The sequence below is a fragment of the Bufo bufo genome, chromosome 8 (assembly GCF_905171765.1).
Source record: "Bufo bufo chromosome 8, aBufBuf1.1, whole genome shotgun sequence".
NCBI lineage: Eukaryota > Metazoa > Chordata > Amphibia > Anura > Bufonidae > Bufo > Bufo bufo.
The window spans coordinates 203580968-203607486 of NC_053396.1; the positions used below are offsets into that span (position 1 = coordinate 203580968).

The 26519-nt window shown below is 45.1% G+C and overlaps 1 protein-coding gene across 2 annotated transcripts in view; it reads left to right on the forward strand.

Moving 5' to 3' along the window:
- Positions 1-76: 76 nt before the first annotated feature.
- The window catches only part of WDR62 (WD repeat domain 62), a 52263-nt gene continuing 25820 nt past the window's right edge, over positions 77-26519 (forward strand). For both annotated transcript variants that reach the window (XM_040405959.1, XM_040405960.1), the window contains exons 1-14: positions 77-221; positions 2336-2427; positions 7876-7938; positions 8980-9037; positions 9119-9289; positions 10065-10202; positions 10431-10613; positions 10699-10859; positions 11532-11721; positions 14475-14612; positions 14941-15107; positions 15780-15871; positions 24287-24412; positions 25712-25782. In XM_040405959.1, coding sequence (XP_040261893.1) covers positions 96-221; positions 2336-2427; positions 7876-7938; positions 8980-9037; positions 9119-9289; positions 10065-10202; positions 10431-10613; positions 10699-10859; positions 11532-11721; positions 14475-14612; positions 14941-15107; positions 15780-15871; positions 24287-24412; positions 25712-25782 — 1776 coding nt within the window. In that variant the 5' untranslated portion in view covers positions 77-95. The remainder of the gene's footprint in view (positions 222-2335; positions 2428-7875; positions 7939-8979; positions 9038-9118; positions 9290-10064; positions 10203-10430; positions 10614-10698; positions 10860-11531; positions 11722-14474; positions 14613-14940; positions 15108-15779; positions 15872-24286; positions 24413-25711; positions 25783-26519) is intronic.

Consider the following 26519-nt stretch of genomic DNA (forward strand, 5'->3'; position numbering starts at 1 on the left):
ATGACATAGCTCCGCCCCTTATGTTTTTTTTTTTTATCCAATCAACGAGCTAGCAGTTGATGTGTCGGGATTAGCGGCAGTTTTGAACGGTGGGGATGACGGAGGTGAGCGGCTCCCAGCGGCCACAGTCCGGTCTCCTGCCTTCAGGCTCTCCACTGGGGCGGCGCCGGTCATTCCGAGCGAACATGGGAACGGCGTGCAGCGGGAAGGGGAACAGACAGGTCGGTGAGAACAGGCGCTTCATGTAATGGACTGTGTGTTATCTGATACCAGGAGGAGGGACCGGTACCCCGAGCTGATGTGTAACACTGCCCCCTATGTACAAGAATATAACTACTATAATACTGCCCCCTATGTACAAGAATATAACTACTATAATACTGCTCCTATGTACAAGAATATAACTACTATAATACTGCCCCTCTCTACAAGAATATAACTACTATAATACTGCTCCTATGTACAGGAATATAACTACTATAATACTGCTCCTATGTACAAGAATATAACTACTATAATACTGCTCCTATGTGCAAGAATATAACTACTATAATACTGCTCCTGTGTACAAGAATATAACTACTATAATACTGCCTCCTATGTACAAGAATATAACTACTGTAATACTGCCTCCTATGTACAAGAATATCACTACTATAATACTGCTCCTATGTACAGGAATATAACTACTATAATACTGCTCCTATATACAAGAATATAACTACTATAATACTGCTCCTATGTACAAGAATATAACTACTATAATACTGCTCCTATGTACAAGAATATAACTACTATAATACTGCCTCCTATGTACAAGAATATAACTACTATAATACTGCTCCTATGTACAAGAATATAACTACTATAATACTGCCTCCTATGTACAAGAATATAACTACTATAATACTGCTCCTATGTACAAGAATATAACTACTATAATACTGCTCCTATGTACAAGAATATAACTACTATAATACTGTCTCCTATGTACAAGAATATAACTACTATAATACTGCCTCCTATGTACAAGAATATAACTACTATAATACTGCTTCTATGTACAAGAATATAACTACTATAATACTGCCTCCTATGTACAAGAATATAACTACTATAATACTACTCCTATGTACAAGAATATAACTACTATAATACTACTCCTATGTACAAGAATATAACTACTATAATACTGTCTCCTATGTACAAGAATATAACTACTATAATACTGCCTCCTATGTACAAGAATATAACTACTATAATACTGCCTCCTATGTACAAGAATACAACTACTATAATACCGCTCCTATGTACAAGAATATAACTACTATAATACTGCCTCCTATGTACAAGAATATAACTACTATAATACTGTCTCCTATGTATAAGAATATAACTACTATAATACTGCTCCTATGTACAGGAATATAACTACTATAATACTGCTCCTATGTACAAGAATATAACTACTATACTACTGCTCCTATGTACAAGAATATAACTACTATAATACTGCCTCCTATGTACAAGAATATAACTACTATAATACTGCTCCTATGTACAAGAATATAACTACTATAATACTGCTCCTATGTACAAGAATATAACTACTATAATACTGCTCCTATGTACAGGAATATAACTACTATAATACTGCTCCTATGTACAAGAATATAACTACTATACTACTGCTCCTATGTACAAGAATATAACTACTATAATACTGCCTCCTATGTACAAGAATATAACTACTATAATACTGCTCCTATGTACAGGAATATAACTACAATAATACTGCTCCTATGTACAAGAATATAACTACTATAATACTGTCTCCTATGTATAAGAATATAACTACTATAATACTGCTCCTATGTACAGGAATATAACTACTATAATACTGCTCCTATGTACAAGAATATAACTACTATACTACTGCTCCTATGTACAAGAATATAACTACTATAATACTGCCTCCTATGTACAAGAATATAACTACTATAATACTGCTCCTATGTACAGGAATATAACTACTATAATACTGCTCTTATGTACAAGAATATAACTACTATAATACTGCTCCTATGTACAAGAATATAACTACTATAATACTGCTCCTATGTACAGGAATATAACTACTATAATACTGCTCCTATGTACAAGAATATAACTACTATAATACTGCTCCTATGTACAGGAATATAACTACTATAATACTGCTCCTATGTACAGGAATATAACTACTATAATACTGCTCCTATGTACAGGAATATAACTACTTTTATACTGCTCCTATGTACAAGAATATATGTTATGGCATTTTCTTGGTTTTTAGGTGCAGCTGGAGAAAGTTCTGGGGATTACGGTGTCCGGTGGCAGCAGTCTGACGTGTGACCCCAGCTCGGGGCTGATTGCGTATCCCGCAGGGTAATTATATTTCGCTTTTTCCCGTTAGCCGTGCACCACGTCATTAAAGGGAGTCTGTCACCACATTTGGGCATATTAGACTGATCAAATAGTGTTATATGTGCCACCCAGAACTTAAAAACGGTACCTTTGTTGTGGAAAACGGACTTTTCTTTTAGCCAAAAATGAACTTTTAACATTGTTAATGAGCCCTCTCAAGTGCCCAGGGCGGCGTCTCAATCCTCGGAGCCCCAGGCAGCACCTCCTCAACGGCTCATAACCCCACCCTCCGTGTGCCTCTGCCCGCCCGTTTACTCCCCTCCTCTGTCCTTTTCCACTGCAGCTGCGCGGTCAAATTCGTAGCGGGCGCATGCGCAATGCGATGCCCGCTCCTGGCAGGGCATCGCAATACCTACTGCGCATGCGCCCGCTACGAATTTGACCGCGCAGCTGCAGTGGAAAAGGACAGAGGAGGGGAGTAAACGGGCGGGCAGAGGCACACGGAGGGTGGGGTTATGAGCCGTTGAGGAGGTGCTGCCTGGGGCTCCGAGGATTGAGACGCCGCCCTGGGCACTTGAGAGGGCTCATTAACAATGTTAAAAGTTCATTTTTGGCCAAAAGAAAAGTCCGTTTTCCACAACAAAGGTACCGTTTTTAAGTTCTGGGTGGCACATATAACACTATTTGATCAGTCTAATATGCCCAAATGTGGTGACAGACTCCCTTTAAGGATTAATATCCTGAGAGCCAAAGTGTCAGCACTTAGTAGGACGCTCAGATGTAAATTATTGGACGGTCATATGAAAAGTCCATGTAACTCCGCAGGAAAGGGTGTATATTCTTCTGGAATACTTAAAGAGGACCTTTCATCAGCATCAAGTATGTAAACTGAATATACATACATGGAGAGCGGCGCCCAGGGATCCCCCTGCACTTACTATTATCCCCGGGCGCCGCTCCGTTCTCCGGTTATAGGCTCCGGTAAAGTCATAGTTAGGCTCCACCCATTTGAGCCTGCCGGCGTCTCTTTCTCCTATGTTGTAGCGCTGGCCAATCGCAGCGCTCAGCTCATAGCATGGCTAAGAGCTGAGCACTGCGATTGGCCAGCGCTACAACATAGGAGAAAGAGACGCCGGCAGGCTCAAATGGGTGGAGCCTAACTATGACTTTACCGGAGCCTGTAACCGGAGAACGGAGCGGCGCCCGGGGATAATAGTAAGTGCAGGGGGATCCCTGGGCGCCGCTCTCCATGTATGTATATTCAGTTTACATACTTGATGCTGATGAAAGGTCCTCTTTAAGGGGGTTATTTATCAAACTGGTGTAAAGTAGAACTGGCTTAGTTGCAACCAATCAGATTACACCTTTCATTTTTGACAGCTCCTTTAGAAAATGAAAGGTGGTTGCTGTAACCAGTTTTCCCTTACACACGTATTGATAAATCTCCCCTCGAAATTGGGGATCGATCGATATTGATTTTTTTTTTAGAGCCGATACCGATAATCTGTGAACTTTCAGGCCGATGGCCGATAACTATAAATTATTAAAGCCCTTAGTTGGTAGTCAATTTATAATATACTAGTGCCAAATGCCAATTTCCACTCCATCCCCCCCTCCTCACTATCTTTATTAACCCCTATCAGATCTTTGTTAACCCCTATCAGACCTCAGATCAGATCTTTGTTAACCCCTATCAGACCTCAGATCAGATCTTTGTTAACCCCTATCAGACCTCAGATCAGATCTTTATTAACCCCTATCAGACCTCAGATCAGATCTTTGAGATCTTTGTTAACCCCTATCAGACCTCAGATCAGATCTTTGTTAACCCCTATCAGACCTCAGATCAGATCTTTGTTAACCCCTATCAGACCTCAGATCAGATCTTTGTTAACCCCTATCAGACCTCAGATCAGATCTTTGTTAACCCCTATCAGACCTCAGATCAGATCTTTGTTAACCCCTATCAGACCTCAGATCAGATCTTTGTTAACCCCTATCAGACCTCAGATCAGATCTTTGTTAACCCCTATCAGACCTCAGATCAGATCTTTGTTAACCCCTATCAGACCTCAGATCAGATCTTTGTTAACCCCAGATCAGACCTCAGATCAGATCTTTGTTAACCCCAGATCAGACCTCAGATCTTTGTTAACCCCAGATCAGACCTCAGATCTTTGTTAACCCCAGATCAGACCTCAGATCTTTGTTAACCCCAGATCAGACCTCAGATCTTTGTTAACCCCAGATCAGACCTCAGATCTTTGTTAACCCCAGATCAGACCTCAGATCTTTGTTAACCCCAGATCAGACCTCAGATCTTTGTTAACCCCAGATCAGACCTCAGATCTTTGTTAACCCCAGATCAGACCTCAGATCTTTGTTAACCCCAGATCAGACCTCAGATCTTTGTTAACCCCAGATCAGACCTCAGATCTTTGTTAACCCCAGATCAGACCTCAGATCTTTGTTAACCCCAGATCAGACCTCAGATCTTTGTTAACCCCAGATCAGACCTCAGATCTTTGTTAACCCCAGATCAGACCTCAGATCTTTGTTAACCCCAGATCAGACCTCAGATCTTTGTTAACCCCAGATCAGACCTCAGATCTTTGTTAACCCCAGATCAGACCTCAGATCTTTGTTAACCCCAGATCAGACCTCAGATCTTTGTTAACCCCAGATCAGACCTCAGATCTTTGTTAACCCCAGATCAGACCTCAGATCTTTGTTAACCCCAGATCAGACCTCAGATCTTTGTTAACCCCAGATCAGACCTCAGATCTTTGTTAACCCCAGATCAGACCTCAGATCTTTGTTAACCCCAGATCAGACCTCAGATCTTTGTTAACCCCAGATCAGACCTCAGATCTTTGTTAACCCCAGATCAGACCTCAGATCTTTGTTAACCCCAGATCAGACCTCAGATCTTTGTTAACCCCAGATCAGACCTCACAGGGCTCCAGGTGGCGACCAAAATGGTCGCCAATGCGCCTTAAAATTTGCAGATGGCGACAAGACTTTTTAGTCTTGTCGCCATTTGCGACTGTACCGCCGCGATCCTGCGCAGCCTAAGTTCACTAGCACACCGCACAGTGGAGAAGGAAGGAGTCCCTCCCTCTCCACTGTGACGCTGCCGCCACTACCACCAATGGGGATATAGCAGGGAGGAGGAGGGGAGGAGCTGTCGCCACTGCGCCGCCAATGAAATGAATGTAAAACATAAGTGTCGGCAGCGGTATCACAGACCCGGCACCCGGCCTCAATAACAGGGCAGGCGATCCGCGGCAATTAACCCCCTCAGGTGCCACAGATCGCATGCCCTGTTATTGAGGCCGGGTGCCCGGTCTGCGATACCGCTGCAGACAATTGTATGAAGGAGTCAAAGAGGACCTTTCATTGGTCCAAAGAATCTGAACTTATCAGCAGGCTGCATAGAGCGGCGCCCAGGGATCTAAGTGCACTTACTATTATTCCTGGGCGCCGCTCCGTTCGTCCGCTGTGGCCCCCGGTATTTTCAGCATTCAGAGGAAGGAGGAGGAGACGCCAGTGTCTGTCCTTCTCCCTGACAGCAGCGCTGTCCAATCACAGCACAGAACTCAGAGCCAGGGAGGTTTTTTCTCCCTGGCTCTGAGCTCTGCGCTGCGATTGGACAGCGCTGCTGTTATGGAGACGGAGAGACACTGGCGTCTCCTCCTCCTTCCTCTGAATGCTGAAAATACCGGGGGCCACAGCGGACGAACGGAGCGGCGCCCAGGAATAATAGTAAGTGCACTTAGATCCCTGGGCGCCGCTCTATGCAGCCTGCTGATAAGTTCAGATTCTTTGGACCCATGAAAGGTCCTCTAGTGCGCTCTCCCAAAGCCTCTTTCCCCCCCCCCCCCCATTATCACTGGCCACAAGTCATCCCCGTCTCCCTCCCATTGTTATATGGTGGCCACAGGGTCCCCATCCCCTTCATTGGTGGCAGTGGCAGATTACACTGCTGGGGCTCAGATAGTTACCATGGCAGCCAGGACGCTACTGAAGCCCTGGCTGCCATGTTCAGCCCCCTGCTGCTGTGTGCACAAAGCCCAGGGCAGCAGGGAGATGTGAGATCCTATTCACCGTGATAGAGATCTATCAGGGTGAATAGCACAAGGGATGAAGAAAAGATCCAGGTTCTAGTCCCTAAGGGAAGAAATGGTTGTTAAATAAAAAGTAAAAAAAAACACCAAAATACTAAAAGTTTAAATGGCCCCCTTCCCAGTTTTACATATAAAATTTACAAACCATAAAGAACATATTACATATCGCCACGTCCCAAAAAGTGTGAGCTATTAAAATATTAAAAAATATTTCCGCTCGGTGAAGGCCGTAACAGAAAAAAAAACTCTAAACCACGTAATTCGCCATTTTTAGTCACCTTGTTCCCCAGAAAATGTCCCTGGATGTGAGAGGCATGTGGTGCTGTTTTCTCCTATATGTAGTGCACCTGCGTCCTTTTTTTTTTTTAATTATATGCATTTTAAATTTGGCGACTAAAAAAATGTAATTTGGCTCCTAAATTTTTTAGTTTAGGAGCCAATGGCTCCTGGTCATTTTTTTTTGTCTGGAGCACTGCCTCAGATGAATAAAATAAAAAACTCCTCACCTCTCCCGCGGCTCCTCTTCATCTTCGGGTCCGGCATCTCGCTCCCCTGTCTTCTCCGGCCTGTGCTGCACTGTCACCTGACAGCATGCAGCGTCAGTTCATAGTGCGCGCACTACGTCCTGACGCTGTACGGGGTCAGGACAGTGCAGCGCGGGCCCCATCAAAGACCAGGGAGGGTGAGTATTCGAAGCGCTTGCTGCGCTTCTTCCCGGCACCTGATGCATACTAGTAGTGCGCGTTTCCATAATCGATGCGCTCACTAGTATTCGCTTTATTCGCATTATCGGTACATCAGCAAGGTTAGATGCCGATACCGATAATGTACAAAATCCTGAATATTGGCCGATAATATCGGTACTTCCAATAATCGTTCGATCACTACTCGAAATCCTAAAATAAAATGTTTTTGGCGCTTTTTTACCCATGACCTTAATGTCATTAGCAGAATTTCTCATTAGACCTGTCTGTGACCTCGTTGCCCATATCAGAGTGCATCTTCAAAAATTTACCATGGACTCTGTGGCCAGTCTGACATTAGGCCAGGATGGGGAGAAATCTGCAACCAGACACCTGGTCATCTTCCTTGACAACAAATGGATCGGGCATGTTGAGGTGCAGCTGCCCAAACCTTCTTATCTACACAGTAGATGGTCAGCTAGTCCCACCGGGGGCTTGGTCGGCATTGGTCTACTGTGTACGCCCAGCTTCAGAGGGGCAGTCGCCTATAACTGGCTGAACCCCATCACCATGGCGACATGTGACCGGTCAGAACTTCACCCTCCATTTGCCGTTTCTAATCACGCGGTCGCTCATTGGTTTCTCATCTTCCCTTCCAGATGCGTCATAGTTCTCCTGTGTCCGAGGAAGGACAAGCAGTCTCACATCTTCAACACGTCCAGGTACTCTGCCCGTCACCTCCTGACAATGGAGGAAAATTCCTTTAATCCAGACAGGTTGTCGGATCAAACGTCAATGACAGCCTCTTGTACGGGTGTAAACCTCCACAGAGCCAAATTATCTGATAATACAAAATGTCTGCCCAGTGCCCCTCAGATAGTAACGATGCCCTTTCAGTGCCCCATACAGTATGAAGACCCTATAGTGCCCCTGACATAGTATGGCTAGTGCCCCCCATGAATGTTGCCACTTCTAGTTCCCACGAAGAAGTATTGTGCCCTCTTAGGGCCCCCCCTCCCATGAAGTATTGTGCCCTCTTAGGGCCTCCCCCTCCCATGAAGTATTGTGCCCTCTTAGGGCCTCCCCCTCCCATGAAGTATTGTGCCCTCTTAGGGCCTCCCCCTCCCATGAAGTATTGTGCCCTCTTAGGGCCTCCCCCTCCCATGAAGTATTGTGCCCTCTTAGGGCCTCCCCCTCCCACGAAGTATTGTGCCCTCTTAGGGCGCCGCCTCCCCCTCCCACGAAGTATTGTGCCCTCTTAGGGCGCCCCCCCCCCCCCCCATGAAGTATTGTGCCCTCTTAGGGCGCCCCCCCCCCCATGAAGTATTGTGCCCTCTTAGGGCGCCCCCCCCCCATGAAGTATTGTGCCCTCTTAGGGCGCCCCCCCCCCCCATGAAGTATTGTGCCCTCTTAGGGCACCCCCCCATGAAGTATTGTGCCCTCTTAGGCCCCCCCCCTTGAAGTATTGTGCCCTCTTAGGGCCCCCCCCCCCACCCCCCATCCCCCATGAAGTATTGTGCCTCACCTAGCCCTTGATGATGGCTGCTCACTGCTCTGTGCCGGCCTCTTCCCACCTGTGCACTAAGCTGCTGGCGGCTCCTCTGTGTCCTGAGGCAGCAGACACAGTTGAGTACATTGCATGCTTAAGCCCGCCCTGGGCCGGATTTTGGGTTTTGTCCTTCTGGATCCAGGACGGTTGGGGTGCTTATATCAGTACCAGGGCTGGTGTCGCGGTGCTGACCATGTGTCCTCTTCCCCTATAGCAAACAGCTGAGCGCTCTGTCATTCTCCCCCGATGGGAAGTTTTTAGTCAGCGGAGAGGTGAGTGGAGTTGCTCGGTTCTCACGTCCCCATCTCCTCTCCCACTTCCCTCCCCCCCAGTAATCATCTTTTTAATTCCAGAGCGGTCACAAACCTGCAGTGCGAGTCTGGGACGTGGCCGAGAAGGTCCAGGTTTCCGAGATGCCCGGTCACAAGTATGGCATCTCCTGCGTCTGCTTCTCCCCCAACATGAAGTATGTCGTCTCGGTGGGCTTTCAGCACGACATGGTGGTCAACGTGTGGGACTGGAAGGTAAAGCTAAGAGGTTCTCCTTTTTAAACGGGATTTCTCACCATAAAAACTACAGGATAAGTATCTGATCAGTGGGGGTCCGACCTCTGGGACCTCCACCAATCGCCAGAATGAGGTGCCGGAGTGAAGACATGCGAGACCGCTGCTCCGTTTATTATCGATGTGCATCCCAGCGGCTGGACCCCACACTGAACCTATATTTGTGGATCAGGGATACAGTCTTAAAAGGGTTCTCCAACCTACCCTTAACCCCTGCCTGTTTAGCTCTGCCCAGCATGGCGGGAACGATGCTGAATCAATAGCGTGTGTTTGTGTATTACAACTATTTATATTTCAAAGGAGTTTTCCGGGAGTACAATATGGACAACCTACCCTGAGGACAGGTCATCCATATCAGATCGGCAGGGTCCGGCACCCCCGACAACCAGCATTTTGAAGAGGCTACTGAGCACTGCAAACTCCTCGCAGCTTACCAAGAACAGCGCCGTACGTTGTATAGTGGCGGAGCTTGTTATTGCAGCCCAGTCCCATTCACTTGAATGGGAGTGGACTGCACACGGGTCATGTGACTGATAAATGTGATGTCACCAACGTAGGACGAGGCGGGAGTGTCGTGGAGTCTTCAAGCAGCTGATTGGCGTTCAGATATTGATGACTTGTCCTGAGCGTTTTTCGTCGTGTTTTACACCCCGCAGAACCCCCTGAAAAAATCTTCTTTTGGTATTTTTTTTATATCTTTTTTTTTTTTTGATTCCTCTGCCGCTCAACTTCGCAGAGCAATAACATAGTGGCGAAGAACAAAGTCTCCAGCAAGGTCATCGCCGTGTCCTTCTCTGAGGACAGCAGCTACTTTGTGACCGCCGGCCATCGCCACGTCAAGTTCTGGTATCTGGAGAGTTCGAAACAGTCTCAGGTAGGAGGGTGACGGAGAAAGATGTGCCCCTCCCCCAAATAACGGGGCATACTATATAAAATTGTAAAATAATTCCCTACAGTCCATAGCGCCAAACTTATCACATGGGTTTTTAAAGTTTAGCAGTCACTAAGAAAAATGGTAAAATACGCCAAATGTGCACCTTTTTGGAAATTTGCGGCAAGTTCACATCCTTGACGTGTCTAGATCTTTATAAATCCCCTCCAGGTGAAGGGGATAGTTCCTCTGGTGGGCCGGTCAGGACTGCTGGGCGACCTCCATAATAACGTGTTTGGGGGCGTGGCGTGCGGCAAGGGGAAGAACGCGAGGAGCACGTACTGCGTGTCTTATTCCGGAGTCCTGTGTCAGTTCAGTGAGAAGAGAGTCCTGGAGAAATGGCTGAAGCTGAAGGTGAGGGGATCGCCGGTGGAGGAGGAGGCGGCTCTTTGGTCACGGGGGCCTCGCGGCTCATTGGTTTGGTGTTTGTTACATTCAGGTGACATCATCAAGCTGCCTGTGTGTCACTGAGGAGTTTGTCTTCTGTGGCTGCGAGGAGGGAGTCGTCAGGATGTTCAAGGCCCACAACCTCCAATACGTGACCGATCTGCCCAGACCTCACCAACTGGGCGTGGACATTGCCCTGGGCCTCGATGCAAGGTAAGATTAGTGTATTTATTTTATTTTTTATGTTTACCTTAAAGGGTTTTCTTGGGAGTTCAGCATTGATGACCTATCCTCTGTATCTAATCGGTGGGGGTCTGACACCCGGGCCCCCTGCTGATAAGCTGTGGCACTCGCAGAGCTCCGGACCCCTTCTAACAGCTGATTTGCAGGGTTCCCAAGTGTCAGACCCCCGCCGAACTGATATTAACTATCCAGAGAATAGGTCCTCAACAGTAATGCCTGGATAAGGCTACTTTCACACTAGCGGCACGGACCTCCGGCAGGCTGTTCCGTCGGGTGAACAGCCTGTCGGATCCGTCCTGCCGCTAGTGACTATGTGCCCCCGGACTGCCGCTCCGTCACTAGCTGCAGGGCGCATCCGGCAGACTGTTCACCCGACGGAACAGCCTGCCGGAGGTCCGTGCCGCTAGTGTGAAAGTAGCCTAACCCCTATAAAGGGATTTAATGCCAGATCGCCATTCCGGCTTTATTTATCACCGGAGTCTAGTGTCCCCTGCAGGGGAAATGTAGCATTACATGTTTGTGTACAGCCCATATTCCAGTGGTGGCCACTTACCTCCCCGCAAGGCCTCAGGGGACGATCATTTACATCTAGTTGTGATTTCACTTTTATCATTTATATTTTTTGCTCCTTTATTTTTCCAGCTCGCTGTTTACGATGCAGCGAGACGGCAGCTACCCGGACACGTGCGCCCTGGTGTATGACTGGGGGAACCAGTGGCTGTGCTGTGTGTACAATGACCACAGCGTCTACGTCTGGGATGTCGGGAACACCCGCAAGGTGGGGAAGGTGTACTCAGCGCTGTACCACAGCTCCTACGTCTGGAACATAGAGGTGAGGAGAAGCAATATCCACCCCCACGTCTTCTTCATAGTTGTCCCTGGACAGCGGTGCTCGGGGAACTTCAGGTGACCCAGTGCTGCACTTCTCTGCATAGCGGGTGTTGGGAGCGCTGCTGTGCAGGAACTGAAGCCAAATGTCTCCTTTATTATCCAAACGTGATCACCCCCTAATGATCCTGAATTTTTATCATGGGAACCCTCCTTGGTTTCATTTGATCTTTATACTAAAGTGAAGCTTAGAGGGGTTCTACAGTTTGTTTAAACTGATCTATCCTCTGGATAGATCATCAGCTTCTGATCGGCGGGGGTCCGACACCCGGGACCCCCGCCGATCAGCTGTTTGAGCAGGCAGCGGTGCTCCAGCAGCACCGCGGCCTTCTCACTGTTTACCGCTGGCCGAGTGACGTCACGACTAGTATCAACTAGCGTGGGCGGGGCTAAGCTCTGTTCCCTTGAATGGAGCTTAGCCCCGCCCAGGTCAATTGATACTAGTCGTAACGTCACTGGGCCGGCGGTAAACAGTGAGAAGGCCGCGGCGCTGCTGCCTTCTCAAACAGCTGATCGGTGGGGGTCCCGGGTGTCGGACCCCCGCCAATCAGATGCTGATGATCTATCCAGAGGATAGATCTTCAATTTAAACAAATTGCAGAACCCCTTTTAACCCTTGATCAGCAAATGTAAAATCTACAGTCCTTTAATTCAAGCAAATAAACAAAGAAAGGAGCTCCCAGTACCGTATGTAAAAATATAATTTTTATTATGACATGATTAAAATTATATATATATATGCCGTTAAAAAGTGAAGGGGAGTAACAAAGAGCGCCATCCTGGTGCTGCACACGTATCAAGAGATATAATAATAATAATAATAATAAATGACAAACGTGTCCCAATGTAATATAGTTGCCAACTATTTGAAGATGTAACAAATAGTACATATAAAATAAATATATAGGAGTCTCAATCAAAGTGGCTACACGGCTAACGGATAAGGGATCACATGATGTGCTACAGTATCCAGACTAGAGGCGATCTACGGTAGTAACCAGGCATCAGAAAAACACCTATATCCAATAATAACAGTGTGCTGTACCAACCAGGGTGGCGCTACCCCCGACGCGCGTTTCGGCGTGCCTTCATCCGGGGGTAGCGCCATCCTGGTTGGTACAGCACACTGTTATTATCAGGAGAGTCCCTGTCTTTTGGCTTTATTGGCATTGGATATAGATGTTTTTCTGATATTATTACATCCGGTCCTGGGAGCTCCTTTCTTTGTTTATTCGCTTGTTTCACTCGGGAGCTGGTACCGAGTTATTTGTATAAGTGACCTATGGTTTTGTTGGGTGGACATTGTTCGCACTCCTACCATTTGGCCATTTTCTGGTCTCTTTTTCTAATCAGTCCTTTAATTCAGTTGGTATATCCTGTAAACAAGACTGTTCCTGTTCACAGACAGCAAGCAGTGAGATTGGTGAGAATTTGGACTGCCATGTATATTAGAAAGTTGCAGCATTTTTAGATGGTTATGGGCCTATCCACAGGATAGGCCGTTTATATCAGATTGGTGGGGACCCTATAAGCTGTCTTGGGTCGGCGCCAGAAATTATACAGTGGATGGAGCTGGAAGCAGAAGGCTCCGCCCGCTGTGTAGTGGCCATGCTGGGGTACTGCAGCTCAGCCTCCATCCACTGTCTAGCTTCCGGTGCCAGCGGCTGCTCAGAACTGCCGATGAGTGGGGGTGCAGGTGTCAGACCACCACCTATCTGATATTGATGACCTATCCTGAGGAAATGCCAGAAAACCCCTTTAATAATTCTGGGAATATCGCCATCATATATGTAAAGCTACTTTCACATCATCCGCTCAATAATACAACCGTCTGCATCCGTTCAGAATGCATCCAGTCATATTATCTCAAACGGATCCGGCACTAAAACCATTGTAAATCAATGAGCGTTGAATCCGTTTTTTTTTCTTTTTTTTTTTTTTTTTCTTCATGTCTGAAAAACGGATCAGGCACCATTGACATGCGTTGTGTTTCACGCCGGATCCATCTTGCACAGTATATCCCATGCCGTACACAAAAACGCTGCTTGCGGCATGGGAACACAACGAAGCGGAACGTTATGCATTCTGGTGAACTCTGTTCCAGTTCAGTGTTTTTTTTTTTTCATTGACAATGAATGGGGAGAAAACGTAAGCGTTTTGCTGCAGTTTTGAGATCCTGTGACGGATCTCAAAACCGGACAGCACAACGCAGATGTGAAAGTAGCCTAAAGGATGAAGTAAAGACAGAAAAATACTGGATCTATCAATAGCAGCTTGTTATAGGGGCGATGACCGCTGAGACTCCTACTGATGGCAAGATCGGGCGACCACAGTCCTCTGGTTCAATGGAGTGGTGGTCATGTCTGCAAACTACTGCTCCATCCACAGTCTGGGTTTGGCGGAGACGGTGAAGCGCAGTACTCTGCGATCTCCATCAGTCCTTCAGATAGTGACCAGTGCTTCACTCAAGGAGGAGACTCCAGTCGCCCGGGATCATGGAGGAACCAGTGGTCAGACCCATTGATCATACATATCTCACATATTCTTTAATGTGGTAACACCATATTGTTAATTTTCGCACCACAAAAAATGAAGATCAACAGCAGAAAAGATATTAGTTGACTATCGGGTCAATGTTGATAAAAGATGGAGCCTCACCCTTACATTTCACTTCTTTTATCTGCTTCTGTCGCATAGGTCCACCCAGAGAGCGGACAGAGACCATGCGTGACGACGGGCGGCTCATTTTTCACCTGTTCCTCTGATAACACCGTCCGCCTGTGGAACCTGGAGAAGAGCTCGGTCCTGGGGATGAAGAGGAATATCTACAGCAATGTAATGATGTCACGTTGTGTTGGTTTACCTTGGGCTTGGTCCCCATCTGGTCAGTGGCTCCTGCTTTCATTGACTCGTAGATCTGCACCGGACCTCTACACACACAAAAACTGCAGCAGGTTTTTAGCAAGACTATTTGAAAAGTTGACTTGTATATTTTAAATACTGTGGAGTAATAAGAATAATTGAAAAAGTGTACATACTCCTTATTAACACTAGGGGGCATCTTGGGTAGGATTTTTATTCATCTTATGAATTGTTACTTAGGTTGCATATTATATATATATATTATTATTATTATTATTATTTTTATTTTTTTCCTATTTAGGATTTATATAAAGTGATCTATGCCAGTGACAATGTGGCATGCTTGAAGGACACCTCAGGCACCACAGAGAAGCCTGAGCCCAAAGACTCAAAAAGTGGAATTCGTGTGCTGAAGATCCGCCATGATGGACGTCAGTTAGCCTCTGGAGATCGGACAGGAAACATACGGTAGATCTCTTATAAATCCTTTTACTGGAGTTCTACAGGACTGTGGAGTCAGTCGTAGCTAGTTTGGAGTGGAGTTGGTAGAAACGACCTACTCCAGCCTAAAAAGAATATTTTAATATTACTTTAAAATAAATATATTGTCAAATACCTTTCATTAGTTATGATAGCTTGTTTTGTCTGGGGAGCAATCATTAGGGGAAAAAAAATGTCCGCCGTCCTATTAGTACACACAAAACCTGTCTCAATCACACAGCAGGACAAGTTACTTCACAACACTGAGCTAAAGAGCTGCCTCATCCTCCTCTCTGCTCTGCTAAATACAGCTGATGAGATCTTCAGCTGAATCTCTGTAGGAATGGAGTTCATGAGGAGACATGAAGTACGGTGAGGATGTGGCTGATGAGCAGCAGCACTTGTATGCAGTCTCCATTACCACAGTCCGTCTTGTACGTCCTCTCTGTACAGTGACTCTAAATAGCCTGATTACTTTTGTGAGAAAAAGGCTGATGTCACCATTTTCCTACAGTAAGTTTATTACTATATTATTGGCAATTTATGAAAAAGTCAGAACTTGGTCTTACGACTCCACAGCCCTGGATTCTATAATGGTGGGAGAACGCTAGGAAGGGAAGAGTGTGTGTATAGTGTGTCATTTCTTTCTGACCTCTTTAGGATCTATGATTTGGGGAGCTTTGAGGAGGTATTAACAATTGAAGCACATGATAATGAAGTTCTGTGTCTTGAATACTCCAGGCCCTGGACCGGTAGGTGCTGACAGAACAATTACATTTATTTCTGAAGCCTTATGTTTTTTAGAAATGCAATATAGATCAGTCTGTGGTCTGGTCTTCTCTGTTTACAGTGCATGTAACTTAAATGGGTACATCTCCTCTTTACCCTTTCCTGCTTTTCAGCTCCCTGTCTGTAAACTTCTGGATGGACGGGGATATATGCGCCACTGCAGCCGATGACGGCCTCTGTGGTCACATGTCCCAAAGTGGCATGTCACATGTAGCTTGGGAACATGTTACCAACTGGGTCCAGTCATTGGCTGTGGTGCCTCACGTGACCCTGTCTGAGTGTCCCCTATGGACAAGAATATATCTACTATAATACTCCTATGTATAAAAATATAACTACTATAATACTGCTCCTATGTACAAGAATATAACTACTATAATACTGCCTCCTATGTACAGGAATATAACTACTATAATACTGCTCCTATGTACAAGAATATAACTACTATATAACTGCTCCTATGTACAAGAATATAACTACTATAATACTGCCTCCTATGTACAAGAATATAACTACTATAATACTGCTCCTATGTACAAGAATATAACTACTATAATACTGCTCCTATGTACAAGACTATAACTACTATAATACTGCCCCCTATGTACAAGAATATAACTACTATAATACTGCTCCTATGTACAGGAATATAACTACTATAATACTGCCTCCTATGTACATGTATATAACTACTATAATACTGCTCCTATGTACAGGAATAGAACTACTATAATACTGCCTCCTATGTACAAGAATATAACCTATAATACTGCTCCTATGTACAAGAATATAACCTATAATACTGCTCCTATGTACAAGAATATAACTACTATAATACTGCTCCTATGTACAAGAATATAACTACTATAATACTGCTCCTATGTACAAGAATATAACTACTATAATACTGCCTCCTATGTACAAGAATATAACTACTATAATACTGCTCCTATGTACAAGAATATAACTACTATAATACTGCCTCCTATGTACAAGAATATAACTACTATAATACTGCCTCCTATGTACAAGAATATAACTACTATAATACTGCTCATATGTACAAGAATACAACTACTATAATACTGCCTCCTATGTACAAGAATATAACTACTATAATACTGTCCCTATGTACAATAATATAACTACTATAATACTGCTCCTATGTACAAGAATATAACTACTATAATACTGCTCCTATGTACAAGAATATAACTACTATAATACTGCTCCTATGTACAAGAATATAACTACTATAATACTGCTCCTATGTACAAGAATATAACTACTATAATACTGCCCCTATGTACAAGAATATAACTACTATAATACTGCTCCTATGTACAAGAATATAACTACTATAATACTGCTCCTATGTACAAGACTATAACTACTATAATACTGCTCCTATGTACAAGAATATAACTACTATAATACTGCTCCTATGTACAAGAATATAACTACTATAATACTGCTCCTATGTACAAGAATATAACTACTATAGGGGGGTGGAGCTTGACCAGCTTCCTGACCGGCTGCATGTGAGGAGAGCTCTCCTCTTCTTTGCCTCACAAAGTGGTTTATTTTGCTTCTTAACTGCACAAATATGGGGAAAATCGGCAAATACCTGCCCAAAGAAAGACCTGAACCCCTCAAGCAAGATCGGTGTCCCTCTGAGATGGAGAAATACTTTAACAAGCGGCCTGCAGCTCCAGTAACAGAGAGACCTAAGATGGCCCCTCCTGACCCTGATGACAGCATGGAGGAGGCTGAGAGAGCAGACAGCCCGGCTAGTGAGAGTTCTCAGGTTCAGCAGCTTCAGCCTGCGAAACCTATTTCAAAGCGGTTCTTGCAGCAGGCCCTCCTGTCAGTGATACGGCCGGTGATGCAGGAGCTCACTGAGATAAAGGAGGACATTAAGCACATCGGCCATAGAGTGGAGAGGCTTGAAGATACACAGGGGGCCATCCTGAATTACACCCGTGTGATTGGAGATAACAGCTCTGCTTACCTGTCTTCTCTGGATCATGCATATGCCCTGATTGAAGATCAGGAAAATAGAAGCAGGCGCAAAAATGTGCGCTTCAGAGGCCTGCCAGAAGCAGTGTCACATGAAGAGCTTCCTGCAGCAGCGGCAGCCATTTTCACATCCCTGCTGGGCCCTGAAGGTGCATCTGCAGTCACAATTGAGCGCATCCATCGCTCTCTGCGGCCTAAACCCAGGGAGGGAGAACCCCCTCGTGATGTGGTCTGCGGTCTCTTGCGGTACGTAGATACCGCTGTGATTTTTAAAGCGGCCAGGGAGAAGGGAGATCTAAAGCATGATGGAGCCCAGATTCTGCTATTCCAGGATCTCGCGCCTTCAACCCTGAATAAAAGAAGAATCCTGCGCCCGGTCACCGAGATTCTGCACCAGAGAAAGATCCCCTTTAAGTGGCTTTTTCCATTTGGCCTCACATTTTCCAGGGAAGGAAAGAGGTGCACGATCCGGACCCCCAGTGATCTGCCGGCGGCATGGGAGCTGCTCAACACCACGCCACAAGATATCCCATCATGGCTGCCCTCGGCGGACACTGGCGTCCCGCTCCCAGAACTCCCTGATAGTTCCAGATGGTCGAAGGTGCCACCAAGAAAAGGAGCCAAGCAAAGAATTACTTGAACATTCTCCACAGGTCGTATGTGGGCTGTTAGATTGCAAGCTCCTCAGTTAATGTTCAATATGTTATAGGAGCACATTTAAGATGGAGGACGTCATTGCTCCCTATGTGGAGGGTGGAAGCTGCATTCACTTCATGTTGTTATGGGCGACTACCATAGAGGTTATATAAGTGATGCATTCTCTCAGGTTGTCAGTTAGTAGGTGCACACAGTATACTGTGATTCCCTGATATGTATAGCCAGATTCTGTCAGGCAGTTATAGGAGTGGCTATGTTCACACATGCATACTAATGTCAGCACACTTTGTGGGGGTGGGGAACCCTGATTTGTGGCCAGGAGCAGTACTGTCTGACACTATGTCGGCCTGCTCCCACCTTGTCACCGGTGGTTCCTGTGCTCCCGCACGGAGTTCTCTTATTTCCTTTGACCCCCTTTTGCTTGCAGGATTACATATTTTGCTTTTATTAACAAAATTCTGGCTAAAGGGATCAAAGGACCTTGTCCAGGACAAGGCGTTCCCCTGTTTGTTCCCCCTGTTTCCCTGTCCATGCTCACGGATGTTATTATATGCACGCACATGTGTATATCACTACACTGATGGCTGCAGTTAACTGCACTACATTCAATGTACAGGGATTTAATACCCCCCTAAAGCGCTCACAGGTGATCAGACTTCTAAAGAAGAGACGCACAGATGTCTGTTTTTTCCAAGAGCTGCACCTTAAGCTCGGCCATGTTCCTAAACTCTCCCAGTCCTACTTTAATCAGTGGTTCATCAGCTCTCATGCCAAGGCTTACAGGGGCGCGGGGATTGCCATATCCAGGAGGGTTCCCTTCTCCCTTGTCTCATCCTTGACTGATCCAGAGGGACGTTTTGTGTTTGTAAAAGGTAAAATAGGGACCGTGTTGGTAACACTGGCAAGTCTATACAGTCCTAACCGGGGTCAGGGCCTATGGTTGAAGACTACATTGACTAAATTTACTTCCTTTGCAGAGGGCATTTGTTTAATAGGGGGGGATCTTAATGTGGCCTTAAACCCACTGGTAGACGCTTCAGATCATTCCTCACAGTTGACTCAAGCGGCTATTGGCAGGATTAATAAGCATCTAGCAGGGGCCCATTTACTGGACACTTGGCGCCTGACTCATCCCACTGACTTAGACTACACATTCTTCTCAGCTGCGCACAAGGTCTATTCCAGGCTAGACTATATTTTCATCTCTGACGCTCACGCTGAACTGGTGAGTAACTCCACCATTGATCCTATGACGGTATCAGATCACGCTCCTGTCACGACATCCGTGGTGTTCTCTGAATTACCTCAGCAATCTCGACAATGGAGATTAAATGAGACTCTGCTGGACGACGTAGAGGGAATGAGAGACATAGAAGCTAAATTACAACACTTCTTTAGGGAGAACACCACGGATGACGTCTGTCACGACTGTCTGGGAAACGCATAAAGCGGTCATCAGGGGGGAGCTGATTGCCCTGGGTAGTCGGAAAAAGAAGGAAAGACAAAAAACATTTCATACATTACTAGAGAAGATCTCAGCTTTAGAATCTCTGCACAAAAAATCCAGAACCACAGAGGCCCAACAAGAACTAACACTAACTAGAAAAAAATTAAAAGATCACCTTAACTATCACCAGGCCAAATCCTACCAATATGCCCAGTTCCGTTTTTATGCTCATGGAGACAAAGGGACGAGGCTTATGGCTTCGCTCCTTAAGCAGAAAAAAGATGCTTCCTATATAGCTGGAATTAAAGATAAAGATGGCAGGCTATTACATAAAACTTCAGATATTGCGAAAGAATTCCATAAGTTCTATAGTCAGCTTTATGGGCTCAAATGCCCAGATGACGACACAGAAGCTAATATAGAAGAGGCTGCTGACAAGTTCTTGGGGAACCTCAATCTGCCCAAACTGGAGACCAAAGATAGGGAACAACTCCTTGCCCCAGTCACAATAGAGGAAATATCAAATATTCTGAGCTCCATGCCAATGGGGAAATGCCCTGGACCTGATGGGTTTTCTGTGGGGTATTATAAAAAATTATCATCTGTCCTAACCCCTCGTATGGCCACTTGGTGTAATTCCCTATTAAATGGTTCTGTTCTCCATAGGCAATCCCTGGAAGCGACGGTCACAATTCTCCCAAAAGCAGGTAAAGATCCTAACCAATGCGGCAGTTATAGGCCGATATCGCTTCTCAACGTAGACGTTAAAGTATGGGCAAAGTTGCTGGCTTCCCGCCTTGCTCCCCTTCTGCCGAAACTAATTCACCCGGACCAAGCCGGGTTTGTGCCTGGACGAGAGGGAAATCAAAACTCCTGTAGGGTTCTCTCAGCAATGCAATTGGCTAAGAAAGAGAAGGCCTCACTGGTCCTTTTGGGTGTGGATGCGGAAAAGGCCTTTGACAGGGTAAGCTGGAGCTACATGAGGAAAACCCTACATAAACTTGGCATTCCAGAGCAATTCCAAACTGCCATCATGTCCCTCTACCATGAACCTAGTGCACGTATAGGGGTAAATGGTACATTATCCCAATCGTTCCCGATTACAAACGGAACTCGCCAAGGCTGTCCTCTGTCACCTACACTGTACGTCATGGTAATGGAGACATTACTGCAAGCTATAAGAGAACACCCCGGTATAAAGGGTCTCAAAATTAGGGATAGTTCTGTAGAATTTATAAATGCCGCTTATGCAGATGACCTACTGGTTATGCTCACAAACCCTGTCGAGGCCTTTCCGCATCTTCTATCCCTTTTCGAATTATATGGGAGGATCTCTAACTTTAAAGTTAATTATACAAAGTCAGAGGCGATGAACGTCTCAGCGCCAAGCAAAATGATTTCCTCTTTAAAAGGCACAACCCCGTTTATCTGGCAGGGTTCTCATCTTTCCTACTTAGGAATTAAATTACCAGCAGATTTGGACCAAACTTTCAGTTTGAACTTTAAACCCCCTCTTAAATGATATACAGAAGCAGCTTCACTCGCTTAAAATCCCATATGACTCTTGGATGGGTAGAAAGAACCTTCTGAAGGCCTTCATCATGCCCAGGCTCCTGTATGTGATGCAAATGTTGCCCGTTTTTATCCCTATGTCCTTCTTTTGCCAGGTCAGGAGGTTATTTAGAACGTTCCTTTGGGGTGGGAAATCCGCTAGATTGGCCCATAGCAGGCTGATACAGGGGAGGAGCACGGGGGGGTTTGGGTTACCAGACGCACACCTATACTATCAGGCGATTCATTTAAAAAGATGGATTCAGCTACATGCCACTAAATACCAGACTTGGGGATGCGACTTAGAACTTGCCCAACTTTCGTCTGTCCAGAGGGCGGGCCTCTGGGGTCTTACTACTTCTAATCTTAGGTCGCAAGTTCTGCTTAGGGGAACCGCCTCAGTAATTCAACAGTTAAATGGCAAACTTAACCTCCTAAATAACCCCTCTCCATCTATGCCAGCGGACCTTCTTCCTTTCACTATACGACCGAATACCAAACAAATAGCAACGACCTGGCATAAACTACGCAAGTTTACAACAGAGGAATTCCTGGGGGCGACCTCGGGCGACTTATCTGACCAACACCCACTACACAACCTTATAAAAAAGTGTAATTTTCTAGAACTGATTGAACTTAACTCAGTATCCAGACCACTAATAGAGAGTAATAGACATAAACCTACACAGTCTTGGTTTGAGAAACTTTTAACATTTGAGTCCATCCCACGTAAACTGATCTCTCTGTGTTACTTGGCTTTGGTTACTCCCCGCTCCCCTGGAACACCGCAATACCTGAGGCATTGGGCTGCTGAACTTGAGGTGGAACTGAATGAGACTGACATTATGAGGATACATGCGCACTCCCACGGTTTCTCAAGGTGTACCAGGATACAGGAACACACATACAAAGTCCTCACCCAGTGGTACATGACTCCAAAGCAAATGTTTATCAGGGGTATGAGACAGGACGATAAATGCTGGAGGTGTCTGGAGGATACAGGTACTCTGTCTCACATCTTCTGGTCTTGTCCTAGGATCCGTCCATTCTGGGAAGGTGTCTTATCCACTATTCAGAAAATAACACATGTAGTTGTGGAAGTGCCCCCTACTCTTGTGCTCCTGTGGCTCCCGACTCCCTCTTTCTCTCCCTCAAAAAGATGCTTAACCACCCAATTACTCCAGGCGGCAAGGCTGCTCATCCCGCAGCACTGGTTGAGTACAGAACCCCCCACTGTGGAGGCATGGCTGAACAAGGTGGACCATATCTGTCGTATGGAGGAACTGGCGAGTTGGGAGGACAGGAATCACAACAAATATGTGAAGCTTTGGACACCCTGGCTCATGTTTAGGGATGACCCTCCGAATAGTCAGACGGCACACGGGTCTGCTAGTAGTGGTACATTATGAGCTCACGGGTAGAGGGTATATATGCGCATTAATGGTACGCGTTCTAGACCATGTCTGAGTCACTGACAAAATAATACCTGTGAATATGAATACATTCAATATGCACTTTAGATATCTAATATGCTGCATACGAACGAGTGTCATGGATGGATTGTTGTTTTTGGTTATTCCTCTTTATCCTTCCCTCCCCCCTATTCCTTGTCCCTATCCCCATATCCTTCCCCTCCCCTTTTTCCTCTATTTCTGCGTCATTATGTTCACCAGTCATACTACAAGACCTTTATATACTGGTAAGATGCATCTGTAACCTTTGCATAATACTTGTATAATGGGATATGATTATTCTGTCTGTATGTGAAAAATGGGAAATTAGTATTGTCCTGTTATTTATATACGGAATTCTGTTTAGGTCCATATCTACAGTCCTTCAAGCTGTTATGTATACTCAAAGCAATGTACGATATCAACCACTTTGTATATGTCACTGCATAATGTTGTAGTATGTATTTTCAATATACTTTTCAATAAAAAGAGAATTTTCAAAGAATATAACTACTAGAATACTGCTCCAATGTACAAGAATATAACTACTATAATACTGCTCCTATGTACAAGAATATAACTACTATACTACTGCTCCAATGTACAAGAATATAACTACTAGAATACTGCTCCAATGTACAAGAATATAACTACTATAATACTGCTCCTATGTACAAGAATATAACTACTATAATACTGCTCCTATGTACAAGAATATAACTACTATAATACTGCTCCAATGTACAAGAATATAACTACTAGAATACTGCTCCAATGTACAAGAATATAACTACTAGAATACTGCCTCCTATGTAGAAGAATATAACTACTATAATACTGCTCCTATGTACAATAATATAACTACTATAATACTGCCTCCTATGTACAAGAATATAACTACTAGAATACTGCTCCAATGTACAAGAATATAACTACTATAATACTGCTCCAATGTACAAGAATATAACTACTATAATACTGCTATGTACAAGAATATAACTACTATAATACTGCTCCTATGTACAAGAATATAACTACTATACTACTGCTCCAATGTACAAGAATATAACTACTATAATACTGCTCCTATGTACAAGAATATAACTACTATAATACTGCTCCTATGTACAAGAATATAACTACTATAATACTGCCTCCTATGTATAATTATATAACTACTATAATACTGCCCCCTATGTACAAGAATATACAACAGACCTGCAATGTCATGTATCAGCTTTTCTCCGCTGTAGGAGTGATGCTTTTAGCCTCCGCGAGCAGAGATCGCCTCATTCACATCCTGGACGTGGACCACGATTATTCTTTGCTGCAGACTCTGGATGATCACTCTTCCTCTATAACGGCAGTGAAGTTTGCAGGTGCGGTCGTCTTCCGTATATGTATGGACTCCGAGAGCTGATGTAGATTAAGGCCCCTTTCACACAGACGAGTATTCCGCGCGGATGCGATGCGTGAGTTGAACGCATTGCACCCGCACTGAATACCGACCCATTCATTTCTATGGGGCTGTTCACATGAGCGGTGATTTTCACGCATCACTTGTGTGTTGCGTGAAAATCGCAGTATGCTCTATATTCTGCGTTTTTCACGCAACGCAGGCCCCATAGAAGTGTATGGGGTTGTGTGAAAATCGCAAGCAAGTGCGGATGCGGTGCGATTTTCACGCACGGTTGCTAGGAGACGATCGGGATGGAGACCCGATCATTATTATTTCCCCTTATAACATGGTTATAAGGGAAAAGAGCATTCTGAATACAGAATGCATAGTAAAACAGCGCTGGAGGGGTTAGAAAAAATAAAAATATTTAACTCACCTTAGTCCACTTGATCGCGGCCCGGCATCTCCTTCTGTCTCCTTTGTTGAATAGGACCTGTGGTGAGCATTAATTACAGGAACAGGACCTTTGATGACGTCACTCCGGTCATCACATGGTATGTCACATGATCTTTTACCATGGTGATTCACCATGGTAAAAGATCATGTGACGTACCATGTGATGACTGGAGTGACGTCATCAAAGGTCCTGTTCCTATAATTAATGCTCACCACAGGTCCTATTCAACAAAGGAGACAGAAGGAGATGCCGGGCCGCGATCAAGTGGACTAAGGGGAGTTAAATTTTTATTTTTATTTTTTAACCCCTCCAGCGCTGTTTTACTATGCATTCTGTATTCAGAATGCTCTTTTCCCTTATAACCATGTTATAAGGGAAAATAATACAATCTACAGAACACCGATCCCAAGCCCGAACTTCTGTGAAGAAGTTCGGGTTTGGGTACCAAACATGCACGATTTTTCTCACGCGAGTGCAAAACGCATTACAATGTTTTGCACTCGCGCGGAAAAATCACGGGTGTTCCCGCAACGCACCCGCACATTTTCCTGCAACGCCCGTGTGAAAGAGGCCTAAATGTGGAGAACGTCATAAAGTCTTTACTCTTCCCACTTGATGAACGAGTGTTTGCTCAGTGGTCGTGTTATCGGTGCCACCTTTACATCGGGCAATTACTGGGAATGAAGGTGCCTACACTGCCTTCCCGATAATTGCCCAGATCAGTCTGTGAAAAGGAACCTTTAGTGCTGTATCCAGCAGTGTATGGGACCGTATGGGTTCACTTTTTACAGCTGCCATGTTTTTGCCCATTGTATCTTCCAGGTGATGAAGACCAGATGCACATGATAAGCTGTGGAGCCGATAAGAGCATTTATTTCCGTCCAGCTCAGATGGTAAGTAGTCTATTCCCGTACTGATGTACCACTGCCATCCCTTATTGCTCCACTGGGAGAGGTGGATGACTCCTGTTTGATCCTTTTTTTTTGAGGACCAGCAGACATCAAGGCCTGGAGGACATAGGACATAGGGTTCTTCTTTCATCACCAACTTCCATGTGCTGTGGAGATCACATTTTAAAGGGGCTGAACACTGAATGTAACTGAAGGGGGCAGGGCACTGTGGGGGTCACTATTAAGGGGGCAGGGCACTGTGGGGGTCACTATTAAGGGGGCAGGGCACTGTGAAGGTCACTGTTAAGGGGGACACTGGATATAATTTAACCTCACACACAAACATTAAATGAAAGTAGATTAGCTTTCTGAGCAGATCTCAGTGTGGTGAAGCTGCAGTACATCGAGTATATGATATGTTTAGGCCAGGACACAGCTTTGCCCTCAGCCTGCTGTTTAGTCCTGTCAATCAATGGGAGGGGGAGTGTGCAAAGCACAAGTGTCATTACAGAGCAGTGCTCAAAGGATTCAGACCCGCCTCTTGGTGCTCCAACTTATTTGCATATGAATAAAACCTCTCGCTGCTATGTCTAATGACTTTCAAGCTCCTGTTCATGCTAATGGCCAGGATTAAGGATCTTGTGATCTTGACTTTTTAACCCTTTGGTCAGGGGGGCTATGACACAGATTAAAAAAGATGTTCCAGCTAAACAAAGCAGTGACCCACCACAGCAAATGAT